At 39.3% G+C, this 18,528-nt stretch overlaps 2 protein-coding genes across 3 annotated transcripts; both read right to left on the reverse strand.

Moving 5' to 3' along the window:
* Positions 1-2,467: 2,467 nt before the first annotated feature.
* cenpi (centromere protein I) lies at positions 2,468-14,138 on the reverse strand. 2 transcript variants are annotated; one of them, XM_074674227.1, is made up of 20 exons: positions 13,767-14,138; positions 12,788-12,925; positions 11,952-12,070; positions 11,488-11,595; positions 11,210-11,258; positions 11,049-11,095; positions 10,716-10,805; positions 10,483-10,614; positions 9,741-9,884; positions 8,318-8,438; positions 7,953-8,047; positions 7,505-7,622; positions 7,278-7,342; positions 6,958-7,067; positions 5,974-6,109; positions 5,583-5,707; positions 5,192-5,240; positions 4,455-4,670; positions 3,346-3,387; positions 2,468-3,197 (listed from the first exon to the last, which is right to left on the reverse strand). In XM_074674227.1, exons 1-20 carry the CDS (start codon positions 14,053-14,055, stop codon positions 3,054-3,056), a joined length of 2,337 nt encoding a protein of 778 aa, XP_074530328.1. In that variant the 5' UTR covers positions 14,056-14,138; the 3' UTR covers positions 2,468-3,053. The 2 variants fall into 2 exon arrangements, with proteins under 2 accessions (XP_074530328.1, XP_074530327.1); XM_074674226.1 differs by having other exon boundaries at positions 2,469-3,197; positions 4,455-4,673; positions 13,767-14,137.
* A 541-nt stretch (positions 14,139-14,679) lies between these two features.
* Positions 14,680-18,172, reverse strand: tmem35 (transmembrane protein 35). The gene is made up of 2 exons (XM_074674843.1): positions 17,841-18,172; positions 14,680-16,984 (listed from the first exon to the last, which is right to left on the reverse strand). The coding sequence occupies exons 1-2, from the start codon at positions 17,958-17,960 to the stop codon at positions 16,619-16,621; spliced, it is 486 nt and encodes a 161-aa protein (XP_074530944.1). The 5' UTR covers positions 17,961-18,172; the 3' UTR covers positions 14,680-16,618.
* Between the last annotated feature and the right edge of the window lie 356 nt (positions 18,173-18,528).

Raw genomic sequence — 18,528 nt, forward strand, 5'->3', positions numbered from 1 at the left:
GTTTGAGTGACAGTTGTTGCCAATGAAGAGGTAATTTACATCTTGAGGGGAAAAGAAATTCAGAAACCACTTGTGAGGCTCGATGATTGCATTCATACCTTCTGATTCTACCATTACCAGGGGATCAAGGAAACACGGAGCTGTATTCACTGTGTGGACTGCAAAAAGGGCAATTTCACACCGTTTTTTCTGCTTATACAACATTGAACTACAACAACTAGAGTTCTAGAGTTGCTTGATTAGTGCTAGATCATCCAAGTTGACAAAAAGAGGTTTCACAAGAGCAACCAAGTCCAGATCTGACAAGTTTAAGAGTCTTGGGCCATATCACCTTGACCTTCTTCAGAACAGCTGAAACAAAAGCTAATGGTGCGTTCGAGGCAACTCGTAACTCGTATATTTCCCACATGTAACTCGTGAGAATGCCCTGGAAAGGCAGTCGAACTCATAACTTACGACTCGTGAACTCGTACCAGATCGATCTACTCCGAGTTACGACTTGTGACGTCACATTTGTGCCAAAACAATATGGAAGTCTCTATGGATGTGGTGGCGCTGCGCGTGACACACTTTGAGAAATAGACTTTACTACAATGTAAAGAAAATTTGAACGTTGCAATCACAATTTACACACATGATTATGTACTATAATCTGTTATGTGTCTGAGACTGTGGACATGTGTTGCTAAAGAGAGAGAGAGAGAGAGAGAGAGGGAGAGAGAGATATCACTGGGCAACAAGTGTAAACTTCTAGTCTGTTGTTCACACATTGCACATTGGCAACAACTCTGGCGTTCAGTGCATTAATCAACAAAAAATACACTTTAAGATAACGTCATATACCGTGAAATATAAAGTTAATACCTCATGCGCCGTTTCCCCTCCTCTGTTTCACTTAAATAAAGAACTTGCAGGCTCCTTTGGCTATTGAAATGACCAAGCATAAATCTTAGAATTTCTACCATGCTGGTTTGTTTACATCCCAGAATTCCTTGCGCTCAAACCGAAGTCGTAAATTGCCTGGAACGCTTTCAGGTCGGAACTCGGAGATTTCAACTGGGAAACTTACGAGTTACGGGTTGCCTCGAACGCACCATAAACTAGGGGTCACATGCCGACCTCAGCGACACCTTCTCATTATAGACAAATCAAACTTGTAGAGGGCTCTCTAAAAAGATTCAGGATCCATGAGGAAACAACCCAAAATGGTGTAACTGGGACAAAGCTGATCTTTACTAGCAATAGACCAATGAGATTTTTTTCAGAGCCGCTACTTATACAGATTATTAGTTGTCAAGGAGGCTGATACGAATCTAAACGGAAGGAAAACCTAGTTAGCACAACAATGCTACAAGTTACTCGGCTGCATGTGCTACCATTAAGTGCAGGATTTGCAGTGAAAGTTAATATATATCTATATCAAAATTTGAAATAATACAAATTCAAACACTTCGTTCGCTTAACTTCGAACACATTTACCAGCCAACAGCAACCTGCAGCATGTTTCTTCATAAGAAAGAAGAGAGACTCAAGAGCCACGCACTTGACTTTGCATTTTAGCACAAGCTAATCACTGAGTTACCTGACACGGCTAGCAGTCCATCCAAGCTTCACTCTCGTTTATGCAAAAGCTTGATCCGTTTGACGTTTCATTACATTTAAATTGTGGTCTTCTTGCTCCATGCTATGTCCCTTATCTTTAGGTCCACTATCGTAGTCGCTCGGATACCTTCTTACGCTTGCTAAAGTCACATGCGCACTGGGCGCGCTGTGATTGGCTGATGTAACCACGTCTACTCTCCGCCCAGAGACGTCCCGATGTATAGAGGCCCAGAGGTGAAGTTTGAGCAGGATTATTCCTGATAAAGTTGATGTTTTATTTTTTAGGAAAATCCTGCAAAAACAACCTTTAAAAGAAAACTAAAAAATGAATAGCTCCTGAAAGTTTTCAACAGTAAGTTGAGTTGTTTTTTTTATTTTTTTTTAAAGGCTTAGTGCAATCCTCAAATTATACTTGAGACAGAGCAGTGACTGTGAACTTAAGAGGTGCAGCTGCATCCGCACCAAAATAACAGTTTTGAATTGATTTCTTGTCAGCCATCAAATTTTTAAAAAGGCAGAATACTGGTGCTGATAATGTGCCCAGCCGATAATTGGTCTATGCTTAATATTTAACAAATTAACAGCAAATTTCAGTCACCTGGAGTTTTTTTTTTATTTTTGGCAGAACCTGTTATGCGCTGTTTTTTTCATCCACGCATTTATCTATTTCACATCTCCTAAGGTTACAGACAGTGTGGGTCATTCTTAACACCCTTTAAGTATGCTGAACCTACTGAATGCAATGTGTGACAATATTTACCTTGAGAGTTATAGAGATCAAAATAAAGATATACTTTGGGCACAAGGGCGAGACACCTCTATGTAAACTGTGACAAGCTAAAGTTAAATGTTAAGACCAAAAGAAAAAAACAAGACTTTATTTGCTTCCAAAGTAAAAGGTTTACACTTGTTTATTTTCAACAAAGTGCAAATTTATGCATTTCCTGATAAAAAAAAACGCTGTACAAGAACAGATAAAAAGCAAGCCAAAGGAAGTTGTGTTACAAGTAGGAGTGACATTAAACAAGGTAGGGCTGATTTTATCGCAAGAAAGGGAAGGAAATATGTAAGTCTTGAGTCTTGTGAAAAGAAACATTGATCATTTCTCATAAATTCTCACCCATGTAACAGGTTGATGTGGGTGAAGATCATTCCTCTTCTGTTTCTTGTGTAGTTTTTGGAATAAAAGTACAGCCTTTCCTGTTAAATGTCTTCTTAAATTAAACTGATAATGCTTTGCACAAATGTACACCAAAGCACTGTGGTCTATCACTGATGACAGGACAATAGTATGAGACAATACATTTAAAAGCATGTATATCTATGTACATGAAAGGACTTTGAAGGGTTGTGTGTTGCTCTTTTTGGAGAAAAAAACATAAAATATGTACAAGTCTATAAAACAAAGCAGGCAGGAAGTGAGTGGTTGTTGTTTCTCCTGAGTTGATCCTCTACCTCGGCGGTGTGGAAACATGGTCACCTTCCCCGTCACCAGATGTCTTCTGCTGACTGATGCTGCCCTGAAAAAACTGTTTAAGGCCGTCAAAGCCTTGAGTGAACAAATACTCCAGGTACCAGCGCCATGGCTTGGAGAGCTGAAACACACACAGAAACAAATTTGGGACATCTGAAGACACTCTTGATCAAAGCAGCCTCTCATAATCTCTGAGGTGTGACTGATGCACATCAAACTACATGTGAGGTCTGGAATGAAAGCAGGAATGAAAAAGAGACCTGTCATACCTTTATGGAATTGAGGTCCATGTCCTTTCTCTCTGGCCAACACTGATAAAGAGACAACATTAATATTCATAGTCAGCCCACTGAGATAAATCTCACAAGATCACTGCTGGATGTTGCGTTTGGACCGAATCAAGAAGAGGTGCGTGTATTATTAAACATGATGAAACCCACGGCTCATGCAGTAGCCATTAATACTTAAGAAGCCTTCTCTATTAATGCATCTTCTATGAAAGTTACATTAATACTACATTTGTCTTCAGTTCTTGTCGGCAAGTCTATTAACTAAACTGGAGAGTGGCGGCGTGCTGGTCCATCAGCAACATTAAATAGATTGAAGAAAGCAGGCGCTGAGGAGCAGATGTCGTGCAAAGAAAAGGAAGATACATGTCGTGTGGTCTGTAAAAAGGAAACCCCAGTTCAAATAAAGTGATGCAAGGATGACGCTGAAAACCAATGAGCTGTTTTTTTTTTTTTAACTTCTGGTTTTTGCTCTCAAAGTCAAAGGCCTTTTTCACACTGCCAGATTGAGGCATTATATTTAGAAGGTAATCATAGAAGCAAAACACAGAGTGAGATCACAGTGAGCTGGTGGGAGCATGTCTGAGTGTGTGTTTGCAAAGCTACGACTGTGTTTTACATTTCTGCTTCTGTAAAACCCTCAACACAATATGAAACCTCACACACAGACAGCTATATTATCCCAGTGTAGCTTCAGCGCTGCTTTAGACACAAAATCTGAAAAGGTCCAAAAGGCATGTTTTGAAATAACTTAGGCTTGAAATAAGGTCTTCATGGCTTGAATGGCACATTTGAATTTTGAGCATCTAAAAAATGGCAGCACTAACATGAGGCTAAATGAAGCTTGAGGTTTTCAGGGATATTGGCACATTTTAAAAATAGTCGCTGCAAACCCTCCTGAGATCTTCCATGGATGGGAATAACTGAGAAATCTGCTTTTCGAGATGTTATGACTCAATGGTGACATGGAAATCTGACATTTAAAAGGGGGAAATGTCATCATTGTATGGTTTTGGACCTCCTGACCCATTTCAGATTTTGTTTTTATAATGAGCACAAAGCATTTGGAGTTTCAGCTAAAACAAACTTACCCTCTGATGAAAGTCGATGGCATAACTGATAAACGCCGGATGGTGAATGAGGTCGAAGCTCGACCAGTACTGCTGCACGTTACTCTTCTGGAGCAGCTCCTCTCCCAGCTGTACTCCTGACCCAGGATGAAACATTTTGGAGTTCCACAGACAGTTTGCCATGACCACTCCATAGTTGTTGAACTCTCGGAAAGTTTGACGGCTGATGTGAAAGGCCTGCTGAAAAACAAAGAATCAAAATGAACAAAGAAAAGCAGGTAAAGATGTCAGATGAAACCATTCTGTCTCCAACGTGTCAGGGCAAATGTGTAGATTCATTAGGATGCCATTTACCAATCCCATTTTCCTTAATAAAAGTACCAGTGACATTTCAAAGGTTCACTTCTAGCTGCCCCACATGTCCCTGTAAATTCACACCTCTCAGTGGCAGATGTATTAAATTCAATAACCTTTTCAGTCCTCATCTGAGAGGGGATGAAATGTTATTTGTAGGTGAATGCTTGTGAGTTTCTAAACACCTGGATATAGATGTAATATTTATAAAGACTCAAAGTCAACCAAAGCAAAAACTCAGAAAGACTGAAATGCATTAAAACCAGATAACTTTTAAACAAGCTCTTCAGAAAAAAACAATTTCCACCACTTAGTTTCTCAAGTGCTTTGTGTGATAGATGAAATACAAATGACTGAATGATTCATTCAATACTTCCATTGCACATAAATGCAGTTGTTTGTACCTCTGTGACTTTTTCTTGACTTTTGGCTGATGTCAGGTTCACTTTGTACCTAAAACAGAGAAAAGAAAAATAGACCGGTGAACTCTGTGAACATGAATTACTGTACAAATAGGTTGCTTTCAATGATCTGTCAAAAAATAAAAAAGCAATTATGTTTCAATTTTCTTCCTCCATGGCACTTTTATGCTAAGCCTACGAGAAATTATTCGAGCCCCCTGGGGTGAGAACAATTATCAGTCACTGTGAGGATTTGTGTTATTAAGGACGTTTGAATTCTGCATTAAAAAAGAGAGGAGGGATTCGGCGTGTTGACTTTAATTCTCTCATTAACATACATGAATGCAAAGGATCAATAAAGTTCTTTAAATTTATAGTGCTGAAGAGTCCTCACCTGTACATGATGTAGGCCAGTCTGTCCACGCTGACGGGGTCAGTGGCCAACAGGGCAGGGTAAAAAACACCTGGTGGAGGCATTAAGACGAGCGGGAGTCCGTACTTTAGAAATGTGTCACAAACCTAGGAGAGGGAAAGGTGTCGTAAACAACCACATATTAGATTACTTATCAGACTGATCATTTTATCTTAGTCATCAAAGTAGAGATTATTTAACCCCCAATCCTAAAATTAGTTTGGACAGAAAAGAAAATACAACTCTTTCTTTTAGAGTAACCTAAAAGCAGTAACTGTGGTTCAACAGCACGTACTTTGGACTGGATAAGGATGGTTAGCTCCCTCTGCCCACATCACAAAACTGACCGAATCATCATCTTCAACTTATTTACCGTCTCATAGAAGTCCAGGACAAAGCTGAGGAGGAGAGTGTGACAGCCTTCAAGCTGGAGCCCCACAGAAGCCAGCCGACCCACAAAGTGGACCAGCTCCATCACTGAATCCTTGAACCCTGAGAGAGTCATGTTTCTGAGACAGAGAGCAGAGAAGAGACATAGACTTCAACTGAAGAGAAACCAAGTGAAACTAGGTGGAAAAAAAACTCCAGCATGAAACATTTCATTATAACTCCAAGAATACACAGAGAAAAGAGTAATGTTTGTTTGGGTTACACAAATGCATGATCGAGTTTCTAAATGAGAGTTTAATCGTACAGAAGGAGTGTTTAAAAACAGAAGAATGAGAATGGATCTGTCCACTTATTGGATCATTCATTGTGGGTTTACACATGCAAAGATTCAATATCGATGGGTCCAAGGTATTATAACATCAACAACACCGACTCCACCTATTTCTGTCAAGCTGGAAAATCATTCAGGTGGATAATAGGACTGTTGGTGTCTGCAAACAGATTCCAATTTAGAAGATTTGATGAATAAATGAGCTACAAACAAGACGAGGAAATATCAATATATACACTTCTGCTGTAGTTGTTTGTGTATAATAAACAAGTTCAGTACAAAACATTGTGGCAAGATGCTAGGCTAAAAAAAGCATTAGGCCTCACCTCTAATTAATGGATAGAATGCGTCTGATATTTGTAACAAGGTTTGGTTAATGACCGAGAACACCTATAAAGGTTAGTCACTTTTTCATTACACACCCCCACAGGGAATAAAAGCCCTCTAACATCTTAACACTTTTATTAAATCTGTAAGGACTGATTAGGGTTGAGGAGGCATTTCTCCAACTGAAAGTAAAAGCTCGAAGAGCAATGACCCTTGTTCGCTCGAGTAAACGAACAGAGTGTTACAGATCCCTAGCTTGTTTATGCTCAGGGCGTAAACAAGAAGCAGCGAGCAGTGTGTTAGACTCACATGGAGGTGTGGCTGTTAAGGCTGATGTCCAGGTTGTCTTCCAGAGCGTACACAGAGTGCCAGGTCAGCCATTTTAACAGCATGTTGTTCAGACACTCTATAAGGCCGCACTGCATGCACACACACACACACACACACAACAAAAAGGAGAATGACAAAGCACTCTAATTTATACACTGAGCTAATAAAAGAACCATAATGACTGCTGTATAATACAAGAAAAACATTATTTATCTTCTCTATTAACTCAGGTTTTTGTAATTAAAGTAGAGCTGCTGCAGCAAATTCATTTCCAGTGTGCTAGAGGGAAGAAAACTTACCTTGAAAAACAGAGACGACGTGAAGAAAAGCTGCATAAGAGGGTCAAAGACAAGACGTTCTATTTCTGAAGAGGAGGAGACAAAAGGTTACAGTTTTTCCGGCTTCACAATTCAACACACAACGCAAATCTTTGACATTAAATATCCGGCCTTGCTAACGTGGTAGCGGTGATACAGCAGTAGTTGGATAATGTGAAACACCAGGCATTCAGATGAAGAAAACTTACGGGCGCTCGGGACGACAGGGATGTTGCTCAGGAGGCCGAGGATCTCTGGGCGGAGAAGCGAACCGTCCCAGACGTTGAGAAATTTGAAAAGAAAAGCTTCTGAACTGGAAAAGCCTTCCTGATAAAAAAAGAGTGAAATCATAGCTTAAGTTCAGTTTCTGTGCATGAGGATGAAAAATGGACAATGGCACATAAATGCGTACGATAAAAATTAGTCGTCATGTTTGAGAAATATGGATTTGTTTATTTATATTGTGTTATAAAAGAGGAAGCCTCAGTGACGGTCAACGACACTGAAAGCAATCCAAGAAATTTCAATTTAAAGGGCATTTCCAAAAATGTCCACGTTTCGGCTTTAAAAGCGGCTGAAGTAGTGTGGAAATCTATGTGTAGCATCAACAGTCATCTTTTAAATACCAGAAACTGAAGTCTGAAAGTTGGGGCTCACCTGAAGAAAATGTTGTGTTGACAGCAACTTGTTCAAAAACTGCAGAGCCTCCTCTGAATTCTGAGAGGCCCCTCCATCACCACAGAACAAAAACTCTTCACAAAAATAGAGAAAAAGAGTCTTTAAGTTACCAAGAAAGCTAAGGGAACGAAAGAAAAACAAAAAAGTTGCAATTTTCTTCATCATTCCTCAGAGTGAGATCTCCCCCTCCCCAGTCTCCTTCAGAGCCTACTCTCAAAGAACCCCTTTGATATGCACGCTGGGTTACGTGTTAGGGTTCAAGTCAGGGTCAGGTTTGCTTTAGTTTGAGTCTTTTTCAGAAGCGATGTCACAGCTGTTTGCTCATTTCTTCTCTACCCCCTTACCTTCGTGGAGAGCATAGCCGAGCCAGAAGTTTAGGCGTAGGAGGGCGGACTCGTCCTGTACGCAGTCCAGGTACTGCAGCGCCAGACTGGAGCCCAGCAAAGAGCCCATCTGAGCAGGCAGCTGGTGGAGGTATGATGAAGAAATAAGAAACATATGTGAGACGTATTAGTGATTGGCAGAAAGAAGAGATGAGAAAAAAACAATGTTTGAAAGTTTGCATAAACCATCATCTCAAGGATGCATCACTGATTCTCCTAAATCAATCTTAAATCAATGTGTTAACCTGTAACAAAACAAAAATGATGCTGATGTCTTTGTGTTGACTTAGCAGGCAAGATATCCACCACTGGGTTAATTCCTCAATACCCAGAAATCCCCTTAATGCCAGTACTGGGATATTTCCCTCATCACACTGGATTGTTTATCCAGTCCTTTATTGTGTGTGAACAGCTGCCTCCCAATATGGAGGCTTTGTCAGGATCATAAATAAATTGAAATGAGGAGGAGACAGACTGAGGATGGACACAGCTCAGTTCTTCAATAATTATGGAGGAAGTGTATCATTACCCAGAGAAAGCCCCATTCAGCTTTTGACATCTCCAGTCCAGCGCAATGAGGGAAATAATCAATGATCATTTTGTCAGAGCCTTACACTGAATAGTTTTATGAGTGAGATTGACTGCACTCATCTGTCTTTTCCAGCACATGACGCTTCCCAGCAATAAAGACACATGATGATGTTGCTGCAGTCTCCAGCCTTATTGCACACGTTGACTTTGTGGGTATGAATTTATGTTGCATGACCCATAAAAGTCCACCAGCCGTTTAAAATGACTTATAATACTTTATCAGGACACTGAATCTGCAGGACAAATAGACATTTATGGAGTGAGGTCTCTGTAAATGACCAAACGCGATGGAACTTCTTCCAGTGCATCACTCAGATACATATCATCTCCAGTCTGCTGCTTTCATCGCTCATAAATGATGAATGAACCCCGGGCGATAACTGTGTAAAAGAACAATCACCCGTCGAAAACAAATGATAAACACTGAAGCTGGAAGCTCCTTTATACTCTAATCTAATAAAACAATCACAGCCTCAGCCCACATGTGCTTTTGTTTTCTGTCTATTGGAGATATACAACAGATGCATAGCACCACCCAGTGGAAAAGAGGATACATCACAAATCAAACAGATTTTTCCCCCCCCACGATGCCATTCAAGAACTGAAATGCATTTCTTTCAAGTGCTTAAATGATGAATGATCTCCTGGCTGAATGGTTTAATGATATTCTATCCGTTTGTACTCCAGGTGTGTTGGAAAACAGTTGAACAGTGGAGACCTGAAGAAAGTTTGTAACACAAAGAGATACACACACAATAGAGCTGCAGAGGTGAGTTCGACCTGGCAGAATTACCTCAATACGGTGCATATTTTCCAGCAGCTGAGCAAACGAGTGGAGCTGCACCAGGGGGACCAGTTTTCTGCAAGAGGATGTCTCGGCCTGGGTCGGTTTATTGACGACAGAATTCAACGCTGGAAACTCCAGGTGGCAGTGTTTCTGAGAGAGAATTAACAGTAAAATATGAACATAAGTCATGTCAACCAATGTATACTTTATCTCCTGAAGGGGGAAAAATGAAGAAAACTCAGATTGTATACACTCCAAATGGCTCCCAAGTGATGAACAGAAGAAAAGAAACAAAGCTAATGATAAAATGATTTTATATTTTGGGGTTTTAAAACAGATGGGGAAAGTTTTCTGAGTTGATTTTCAAAATTTCCTAAAACTAGGTTTTAAAAAAGTTCATCAAGAGGACCTTGTGATTTTGCAATTCTGCACATTAAACCTATACAGAACTTAAAATAAGTATCTGGTCCAATACTTTTAATCCGCTGTTCTTAAGTCATGAACACAGCAAAGAAAATATTGATAACTACATTTTTTTAATCTCACTTGCCTCCGAGGACTTCTGTAAAGAGCAGAGAGATGATAACAGTTTCACCCCTGAAGATAACACCAGGTTAAGCCTTTAGGTTAATGCCAAAGTGGCGGAGCATAATGAAAAGCAGGAAACAAATTGGCAAACAGCATGAGGGACTTAATGAAGCAATACACTGCAGACACAGTATATCTGGAAACTTGTGGACCTTCGTACCCTTTTCCTGGAGTTGGTTTTAGCTTTAACTGTGAAGGCTGGGCTGACGCTGGATGCAACCTGGGGGCCATTTCTTTTCTGTACAGCCAACAACGCTGTTTTCCAGGGAGAAATGTGATTCCTAAAGCCGCTCTGTAAAAACCAAACAACCAAAAACACAACAAGATGAAGAGCTGAACCTTTTCAGATGATGTTGATATGATAAGCATAAACCGCAGAGTTCATGTACAAACCTTCATGCGTGATGGAATGGAGAGCGTCACCAGTTCAGGACAAAACACTTTATAAAGTGACAGGAGGTGCAGAAGGAATGGCTGCCTTCCCTAAAGGAAAAAAGCATGCCAAACAAACAGCACATGTATACATTATCTCCCTTTGTGATTGATGCTTTCTAATAATGGAGAATGTTACAGTAACCAACGACTCGGAAAGGGTAACAGCTAATAGGAATAGTGCACACAGTGTGGAAAATAATACTACTATTCATCACTGAGTAGATGTTTGTGCTGAGAAAGGAAATAATGTAGTGGCTTTGATAAATGGCTTTAAGGGCATGGGATGTTTACCAGTTTAGACTGTAGCTCCAGAAGCTTCCGAACTCTGAAGACTCTTACTACAAAACCACAAGAAAACAGAACCAGTCAATAATGTTGGCAGAAGAGATGAGAGACAAAAGTTAAAATAAAGAAACAAATGTGGATAATGGGTTTTAAAATGTTCAACTTACTGCTCTCCTTTCTGGTCAGAAGGTACAGCAGATGACAGATGAACGGGCACTGAAAAAGCATAGCACAGGAAAACAGCTTCACATTGGTAGCACTTTCAAGGACCAGAGTTCACATTACAAAGTTATAATCATTTCATCAAAATGAAAAAAAAAGAAAATCACTCACAGGTTAAAAAAAACTGACATATTTCATTTCATAAATACAAATAGAGTTAAAAAAAATCTCTACCTTTTGAAATAAAAAAGCTGAAAAGTTATTGCACAAATGCAACACATACCAGATTTTCATCCATGACAAAGTTGAAGATGAAGCCGTAGATAGCTCGAAGCTGGTCCTTTGCATCAATCATGTCAAATACAGTCAACATCCACTTTACGAAAAGGACCTGATGGACAATGCATGTGCACAGACACACAAATATGATCAAGGTTTATATAATCACAAAAGTTGGAGCACATAAACCAAATACAAATACAATTATAGATTATTAAAAGTTTATTTAAAAAATTAAAACTCCCCATTTTCACTGACATGATGTTAAAAAAAATTTTCTTTAAATGATATTATTCATTCATAATAATTAGTACATGATTAATTCTTTAGGGAAACTAGACGGTTCCAATTAGTGCCATTTACAAAAAGGAGACTAAAGAAATCATGTCATGTACATTTTTTACAGTCAAGTCACATGGCATACAAAGTAACTACTACAATGAAAAAAAAAAATTAATCTGCACTTACCTGAGAAGTTACAGGTATTTTGCCAACACCTAACCAAACCACAGCTCTAACAACTGCCTCCTGTGGCACTGTCAAAGCAGGGATTAAACATCTGAGCACCCTGGCACACAAAGTCGTCCCTACACAAAGGAATACACAAAAATACAATCAGGACAGGAGAAAGCTGAATATAAGACTTACTGTTACCAGTCTTATTATGTAGTTCTTCTTTTCCCAGTGGGCCTCATTCAGAAACCAGTCTTGAAGAAAATTTTATCTTAAAACCCACTTACACAGATTTAATGAACTGAATGTTTTTATACAATTTGTTCTTTGAACACCTGAGAGTACTTTTTGCATATTTTGTGCCTTTTACAGATAATTAATCATGTTTATGTATGACTGTTTTATGACCAAATACACACGTTAACACTTGAACATGTGACCACTAGCATTAATTGCATCATCAAATCTGACTCCTCTCCCTCTATTTAGAAACTAAAATAATTCTGTGCTTGTAGACCTTTACCTTCGTACAATCATGTGTGACTTCTGTGTGTATTACTATGTCTCCAAAGATTGCCAAAGCAAATACAAAATAAAAGTTTGTCATATTATCTTCAAATTGATGGAGGAGTAGCTAACACTGTAGCAGCTGTTGGTTCTGTAATGGACTGACTGGTAAGTTCCACATGTTTAAAAACTGCTTGATGTGAGTGATGTGAAAATCTCAAACTCACTCTGACAGGGTATCCACAAAAAAGGATGCAGAAGCTGGTCTATGTTACAGGTTTTAGTATAATTCCTTTGGATAGAAACACCATGATAAATAACCAGTTCTGCTACTATGATCTTACCCATACGGAGGCTCATGGCAAACTCAAGCATAATAGAGATGGCCTCTGGGGACAGTCCTCTACTGTAGGCCACCCTCTCCACCTGCACCAGGTGCTTTTCCACTTCATCATTCCCAGTCACAGGCGTACCTACTTCAACTACAGAGGAGAAAAGATTTATTACAAAGCGTGTCTCAAATTTCCTTTGAATATTTCAGCACTAAGAAAAAAACGAAATAGGTTAGGTCTTTTGTTATAGAAAAACTTACCAATGGATAGACACTTTCATGCAGCTCTTATAAATGGTATGACTACTGCTGTTAAAATGTTCATTATATCAAAAAGACACCAGACAATGTTTGGTATTACCAGAAAAAAATCTTGTGAATCAATATGTCAAATTATTCTTTAAACCAACAAATAAAGAACTATCGGCAATGATGTTGAACTTATTTCTGACAGTGAAGTTGTAGACATCTGAAATGTGTGATTTCAATATGAAAAAATTGACTCTGATTGTCTTGAGCAATGAACTGAAATCTTTATATAATCACTTATAGTACAACACAAGTATTACTTATGTATCCCGACAAAGTCTTCCTGTAAACAATAACATCATTGAGACTTTTTAAGTACAACTATAGTAGTGGCAATAGAGTTTAAATGTAACTGTGAATATACAAAGTATAATATCTGATGGGAGTGTGTTTGGATTGAGTATTCGAGCTGTTTATCCAAATAGCCTGCAGTGCCGAGCGTTTCATACGATGTTTGTGATAAACTCGACTGACTTAACTTCTATGCTTAGCTTCTTTTTCGGTTAAAAATACAGACTAAATAAGCAACACGGCAACTCTGGCAATATCGATACGCCAGTGTTTCTGTTAAAGATTTGTCCTGATCTTGTGGTAAGATAGTCAGTTTTACCCACGGTAACGTCTTTGTTTATCAGCGTGAACAGTACAGCAAGCTTAGCAACCGATCTGCTAACAGGTCTTACCATCAGTGAAGTATTTCAGGGCCACGACCAGTGGGTCCTCCGCCTCGTTTTTCCTTTTCTCCTTTTCTGCAACTCTTAGGCTTCGGTTACTGCTTCGACTCGACACAGTTTGGTCATTTACTGACGATGTTTCTAGATCCGAATGCCCCAACCGGTTGGCCTTTGCTGCCATTTCTACATAGCTAAAACATGAAAACACAGTTTTCGACTCCTCTGTCTCCCGGCCATTCAAACAAAACTCAAATCCTCCGCGCGACCGTTTGCCCTGCGCCTGCGCAGTATGGTCCATCCGCTATGATGCTGCAAGGGAGTTGTAGTCCGTATGCCTTCAGCCGCCGAAAACGTCACTGGAACTGGGACTACAAGGTTCCGAGTACGGCTTGATGTTTCAGAGGAGCGATGCCAAAAAACCCAAATGTATTGGTACATAATGTCTGGAATCGTGCCGCAATTTTAAATAAGGATTTCTCTAACAAACAAAGGCAGTTTCTCTACTTGCCAAGAAAAACATTATTGAGAGAAGTTTTACTGCTTTTAATTCGTTTTTTTTTGTTTGTTTGCTAGCCTGGTCAGAAACAGGCTTCCTAAGTATTGCCGCTACAACGTTGTACTGTTATTCATGCACATATACACACAAGTGGTCTACGTTAACTTCTCAAAGAACAGCTAAGCCAACGAGAAAAGCATGGTTTTGAGGAAGCTTAATGTTTTTATTAAAAGGGGGAGGTCACTTGGTTTAGAAGCTCTAAACACTATTTCATTCACTCAGTAAAATAGTTAATTGGTTCAAAAATAGAGGAGAGGTTGGAATGAGACATCTCAACAAGAGTCCTTGTTTAAGTCAATCTAAAATAGTAATGTTAAATAAATAATATAATGTTCAGCAAATAAAGGATATAGTCTTTCAATTAATTTAGTTTTTTTTCCTGATCTTTCAACCCATCTATGAAATGCAAACTTTGCACAAGACTGTTTCCCTCAAACATTCATCAAAATCATATTGAAACAGACCTTCCATGCTTCATCATGTACTGCCCTCATCAATTTTCATGCAGTGTACACCGCATCACCCATTCTTTTTCCATTGATAAAATGTAACACCTTGACACACGCAACAACTGAGGTTACAGGTCACAAAGTTAAGGTCTGTTCAGCTTTGTTTAGAATCAGGTCAAGTCCTGATTCATGAAAGTCATGTCACAATTTGTTACTCCAGTCTGATTTTCCCACCTCTAGGAAGCAGTTGCAAAAACAGTTCACAGGAAGGTCTTTGAATTATTCAGAATAACTGGGACACTGTCACATAAAAAAGATGGCTTAGAACTGTTTTATGTAGTTTTTCCTTTTTCATGCCCTGAAAACTACAAATGAATCATTGCTCCTCCATTTTAAGGGTAAATGAAATGAAATCTGCTGTGTAGCATTTAAGTATTTATGCCATTGCTGGAGGGTATTAAGCTACTCAAACATCTTGCTTTGTCGGAACAACAGTGCAAAACATACATAGGCTAACATAGGCTGCAATTCCTTTTCAGCACATATTCAAACTTATGACTACAGTCAAAAATTTGGTGTTCTTCCTTAGCTTTATTAGAAATCTGACAACTGGAGGATAAATTTCATTAACTTTTGCGAAAAACAGCTCAATGTTACCAATTTTATAAGCTTGCAATTAATTCATTCAATGTAACAAAATTGCAAGTTCGACACCAAATCCATAACAGATTTTTTTGATGCAAATTTTTTAAGACAAACCAAATCCAGCATGTCTCACCTCCAATTCTTTATTTTAAATACATCATTTACAGAAATACTGTGAATCTCAAAACTAACTCACATAATTTTCAACTGAGCATTTATTCCCAAACAAATAGGAAGCTTTTTATATATCTTTAGAGAGAATTAAATAAACAAAAAAACAGCAGAATCTTAAGAGAGAATGACAAAGTTTAAGACTTAAGCTCTGAATTACAAAAGGTGGTTTTTCATTTTTATCAGGCAAACAGTTCTTATAATAAAAATTTGGTTACGTTCTGCTGTACAAGCTGGAAGCAGACACCGGCGGCAGAGAGTGCTGTCTTTTCCAGCTTAACAATTTCACCGATGTAATCACTGAACTGAGAGGAGAAAGAGGATTCTTGGTTTACTTTACTTTGGGAGAAATATTTCATGCGTATTCCTTAAAAAAAAATCTTAAGACATATGATATGAACTAAAAGTAATACGTTTTTCCTCTCAAAACTGCTTTCTGGTTACACTGCATCAAGAAAAAATGTGGATATGTAACACTAATTGATGTATTATTGGTACAAATTCTTGGAACACTGTTCATTTTGGTTTAACTTCTACACTTCGGACCAAAAGAAGCATGCTGGAACTGTTAAAATTCATAAATTATCGACCACTCCTACCTACAGTATAAAAACAAACTAAAAAAACAAGCTACAAAGACAGTCTCATGAAAAAAAAACATTCTCAAATCAAAACATATTGTAACAAAAAGCAGTTTCACATTTGATTAGAACGAAATTGTACGTTTAGCACAGTGTAGGGCTGGAACACATGAAGGAAAAATGGGTCATTGTGACATGAGCGGTGCTCATCAAAGCTTCCACTGATCTGATTGTCCATGGCTATATAGAGGATGTATGGATCAGGAGTTCCCAGTTTCACATTAAGAGTGCGCAGGAGTTGATGAAAGTGATCAGTCATCCAGCAGGACGGAACAGTAGATGTTTTTAAGGGGTTTTATTACTGGGGGTGACTGTTTCCTTCAAAATTTGATTTATCACCATCCACAGAGGCATATTAGGTTTCCTTTGTTGTGGCTTGAACCAAGGTAAAATAGGATCTTAAGACTGCTTGACCTTGTTCTTTTCTTGGTCATTTATCTGCTGTTCCTCTCTGCTGTCTTCTCTCTCCGGCCGGTCATCACCTGAGCGGGCAATAAGCAGTCGGCAGGTGAGCAGAATTCCAAAAACCAGCGCGTGGGCGTACCGTTTCAAGGGGTCACCAACTAACTGGTGGAAGAACAGGACAGCTAGCATGACCAGTAGAAGCAGGAAGTTGGCTACATCTTTTGGCCTGCCTGGCACAAGGGTGAGCACCACGCCGCAGCCCACCTCCAGAGAGCCAATGATCTTACGAAGCAGGACTGAGCTGATTCCAATCTTTTTCAGGCCTGGCAGTGCCTTGGCATAGCTCTTGTATGCCCTTTTCTGAAAGGAAAAATACAAAGATCTTTAAACACAGTATCGCTCTGTTTTAACTGAAGTCACATTATATGATTCTCAGTGAGGTCATACATGAGACCATGCAGGGTCACCAATCAAATTTCATCACTACACTTAAATATTTCATCTTTATCCTATCGGTTTTGTGCTCAATGATCATAAAATGTCCATCATTTGAGCAAGGATTTAGCCTATATAAACATACAGTTAAAATTGTCCTCACAGGACGAGACAACATCAGCACCAGCAGGTGCATGCCACAGAATTTGCTCGAATGCGCCGCCATTGCTTTGAACCGTTGACTAGCTTTTAGTATTGAACGAGATGCTAAGTAGCTAAGGCGTATTCAAAAGGAAAGCTCACACATGTGTTAATTACCCCCAGTATGTTCATTCAAGTATACGAGCAACATTTGGCCATGTTTTGAAAATTAAGGATGCTGTGGGTTTCAAGATCATCTATTTCCACGTTTAACAGACGAAAATATCAAATTTTATGTTGTCTTTGTATGTTCTCCCATACATTATACGCGTGTAAAGACCAAAAGGTGTAAACCGTAGAAGACTAGCGTGCATGCTAACTAATGTTAGAGGCAGTTACCGATACACCAGGACTAAATGTTTTATAACAAAATGTCTAATGTGACATCAACCCGTACTCTAAAGAGAAGGACTACAACAACATTTAAACATCGAAAACATTCATATACATATCTTTACCCAATGAGTTAAATAACACCTTATATTATTTGAATAAGAGAGCCTTTAGCGTCTGCAGCCAGCACAGAACAATGGCCTTTATCCTAACAGATGCGGACAGTTTGTCGCTACGTTTCACTCACCATTTCACTGTATGCATCCTTGCTTAGTCTTGGTGTGAGCTTAATGGTCCCCATAAACACGAAAAATAAACCTAAAGCTAAAGACAGAGCCACAATGGTTATTGTCCTTGGTGAGGGCATCTTTACGCTACCGTGTGTGCAGCTGGCGCTTCAAACAGAAGAGGCTGATAGACGGACGGTTATCCGGCGGAGGTGGAGACGCACCAGGGGGATGGGCTTCTGGAGGAACCATAAAGATGGCGCCCTCCTGGTCCCCAGTGTTCGCGCTGCTTCCGACAGCAGGAGTCAGCGGTGGCTGTATGTCTATGGCTGTATCCCCTCTTGTCAATCCTCCTTTACTGATCATGAGACCGTCCCCGATCGCTATCACAGCCGGGACGCTGTTTAGAAGGCTGATAATGGGTGACTTAAAGTCACTTAATCCTAATGTGATCGAAAATAGTGCAAAACAAAATATCAAACGTTGAAACTGTTCAACTGAAAAATATCAAATCAGCTAATTGTATGGAGGCAGCACTTTTCAAAACAGTTGGGCTTGTTGTTGCATCACCTCTCCTCTTGCCAATCCTGTAAAGGTAAGGAACATGGGAGACTGGAGACTAGTTACTGGACTTTTGAAAGTTAAATGTCTCATTCTTGGCTGTTATTATCCCATTTGTTTAATTGAATCGTTTTTCTGTGTGTGATG

Source organism: Halichoeres trimaculatus, unplaced genomic scaffold (assembly GCF_033239565.1).
Source record: "Halichoeres trimaculatus isolate MK-OKI-2021-1 unplaced genomic scaffold, fHalTri1.1 fHalTri1_scaffold_7, whole genome shotgun sequence".
NCBI classification, from domain to species: domain Eukaryota; kingdom Metazoa; phylum Chordata; class Actinopteri; order Labriformes; family Labridae; genus Halichoeres; species Halichoeres trimaculatus.

Bases quoted from the DNA above. Each gene is read 5' to 3' on its own strand.
- cenpi (XM_074674226.1), bottom strand. From the start codon at position 14,055: ATGGACCATACTGCGCAGGCGCAGGGCAAACGGTCGCGCGGAGGATTT. The intron at 8,048-8,317 runs GTAAGGGGGTAG...ATTTTTGTGAAG, and splicing joins CGGCTATGCTCTCCACGAAG to AGTTTTTGTTCTGTGGTGAT. The intron at 3,198-3,345 runs GTATGACAGGTC...TGTGTGTTTCAG, and splicing joins TGGACCTCAATTCCATAAAG to CTCTCCAAGCCATGGCGCTG.
- tmem35 (XM_074674843.1), bottom strand. From the start codon at position 17,960: ATGCCCTCACCAAGGACAATAACCATTGTGGCTCTGTCTTTAGCTTTA. The intron at 16,985-17,840 runs GTGAGTGAAACG...TTTTCCTTTCAG, and splicing joins AGGATGCATACAGTGAAATG to AAAAGGGCATACAAGAGCTA.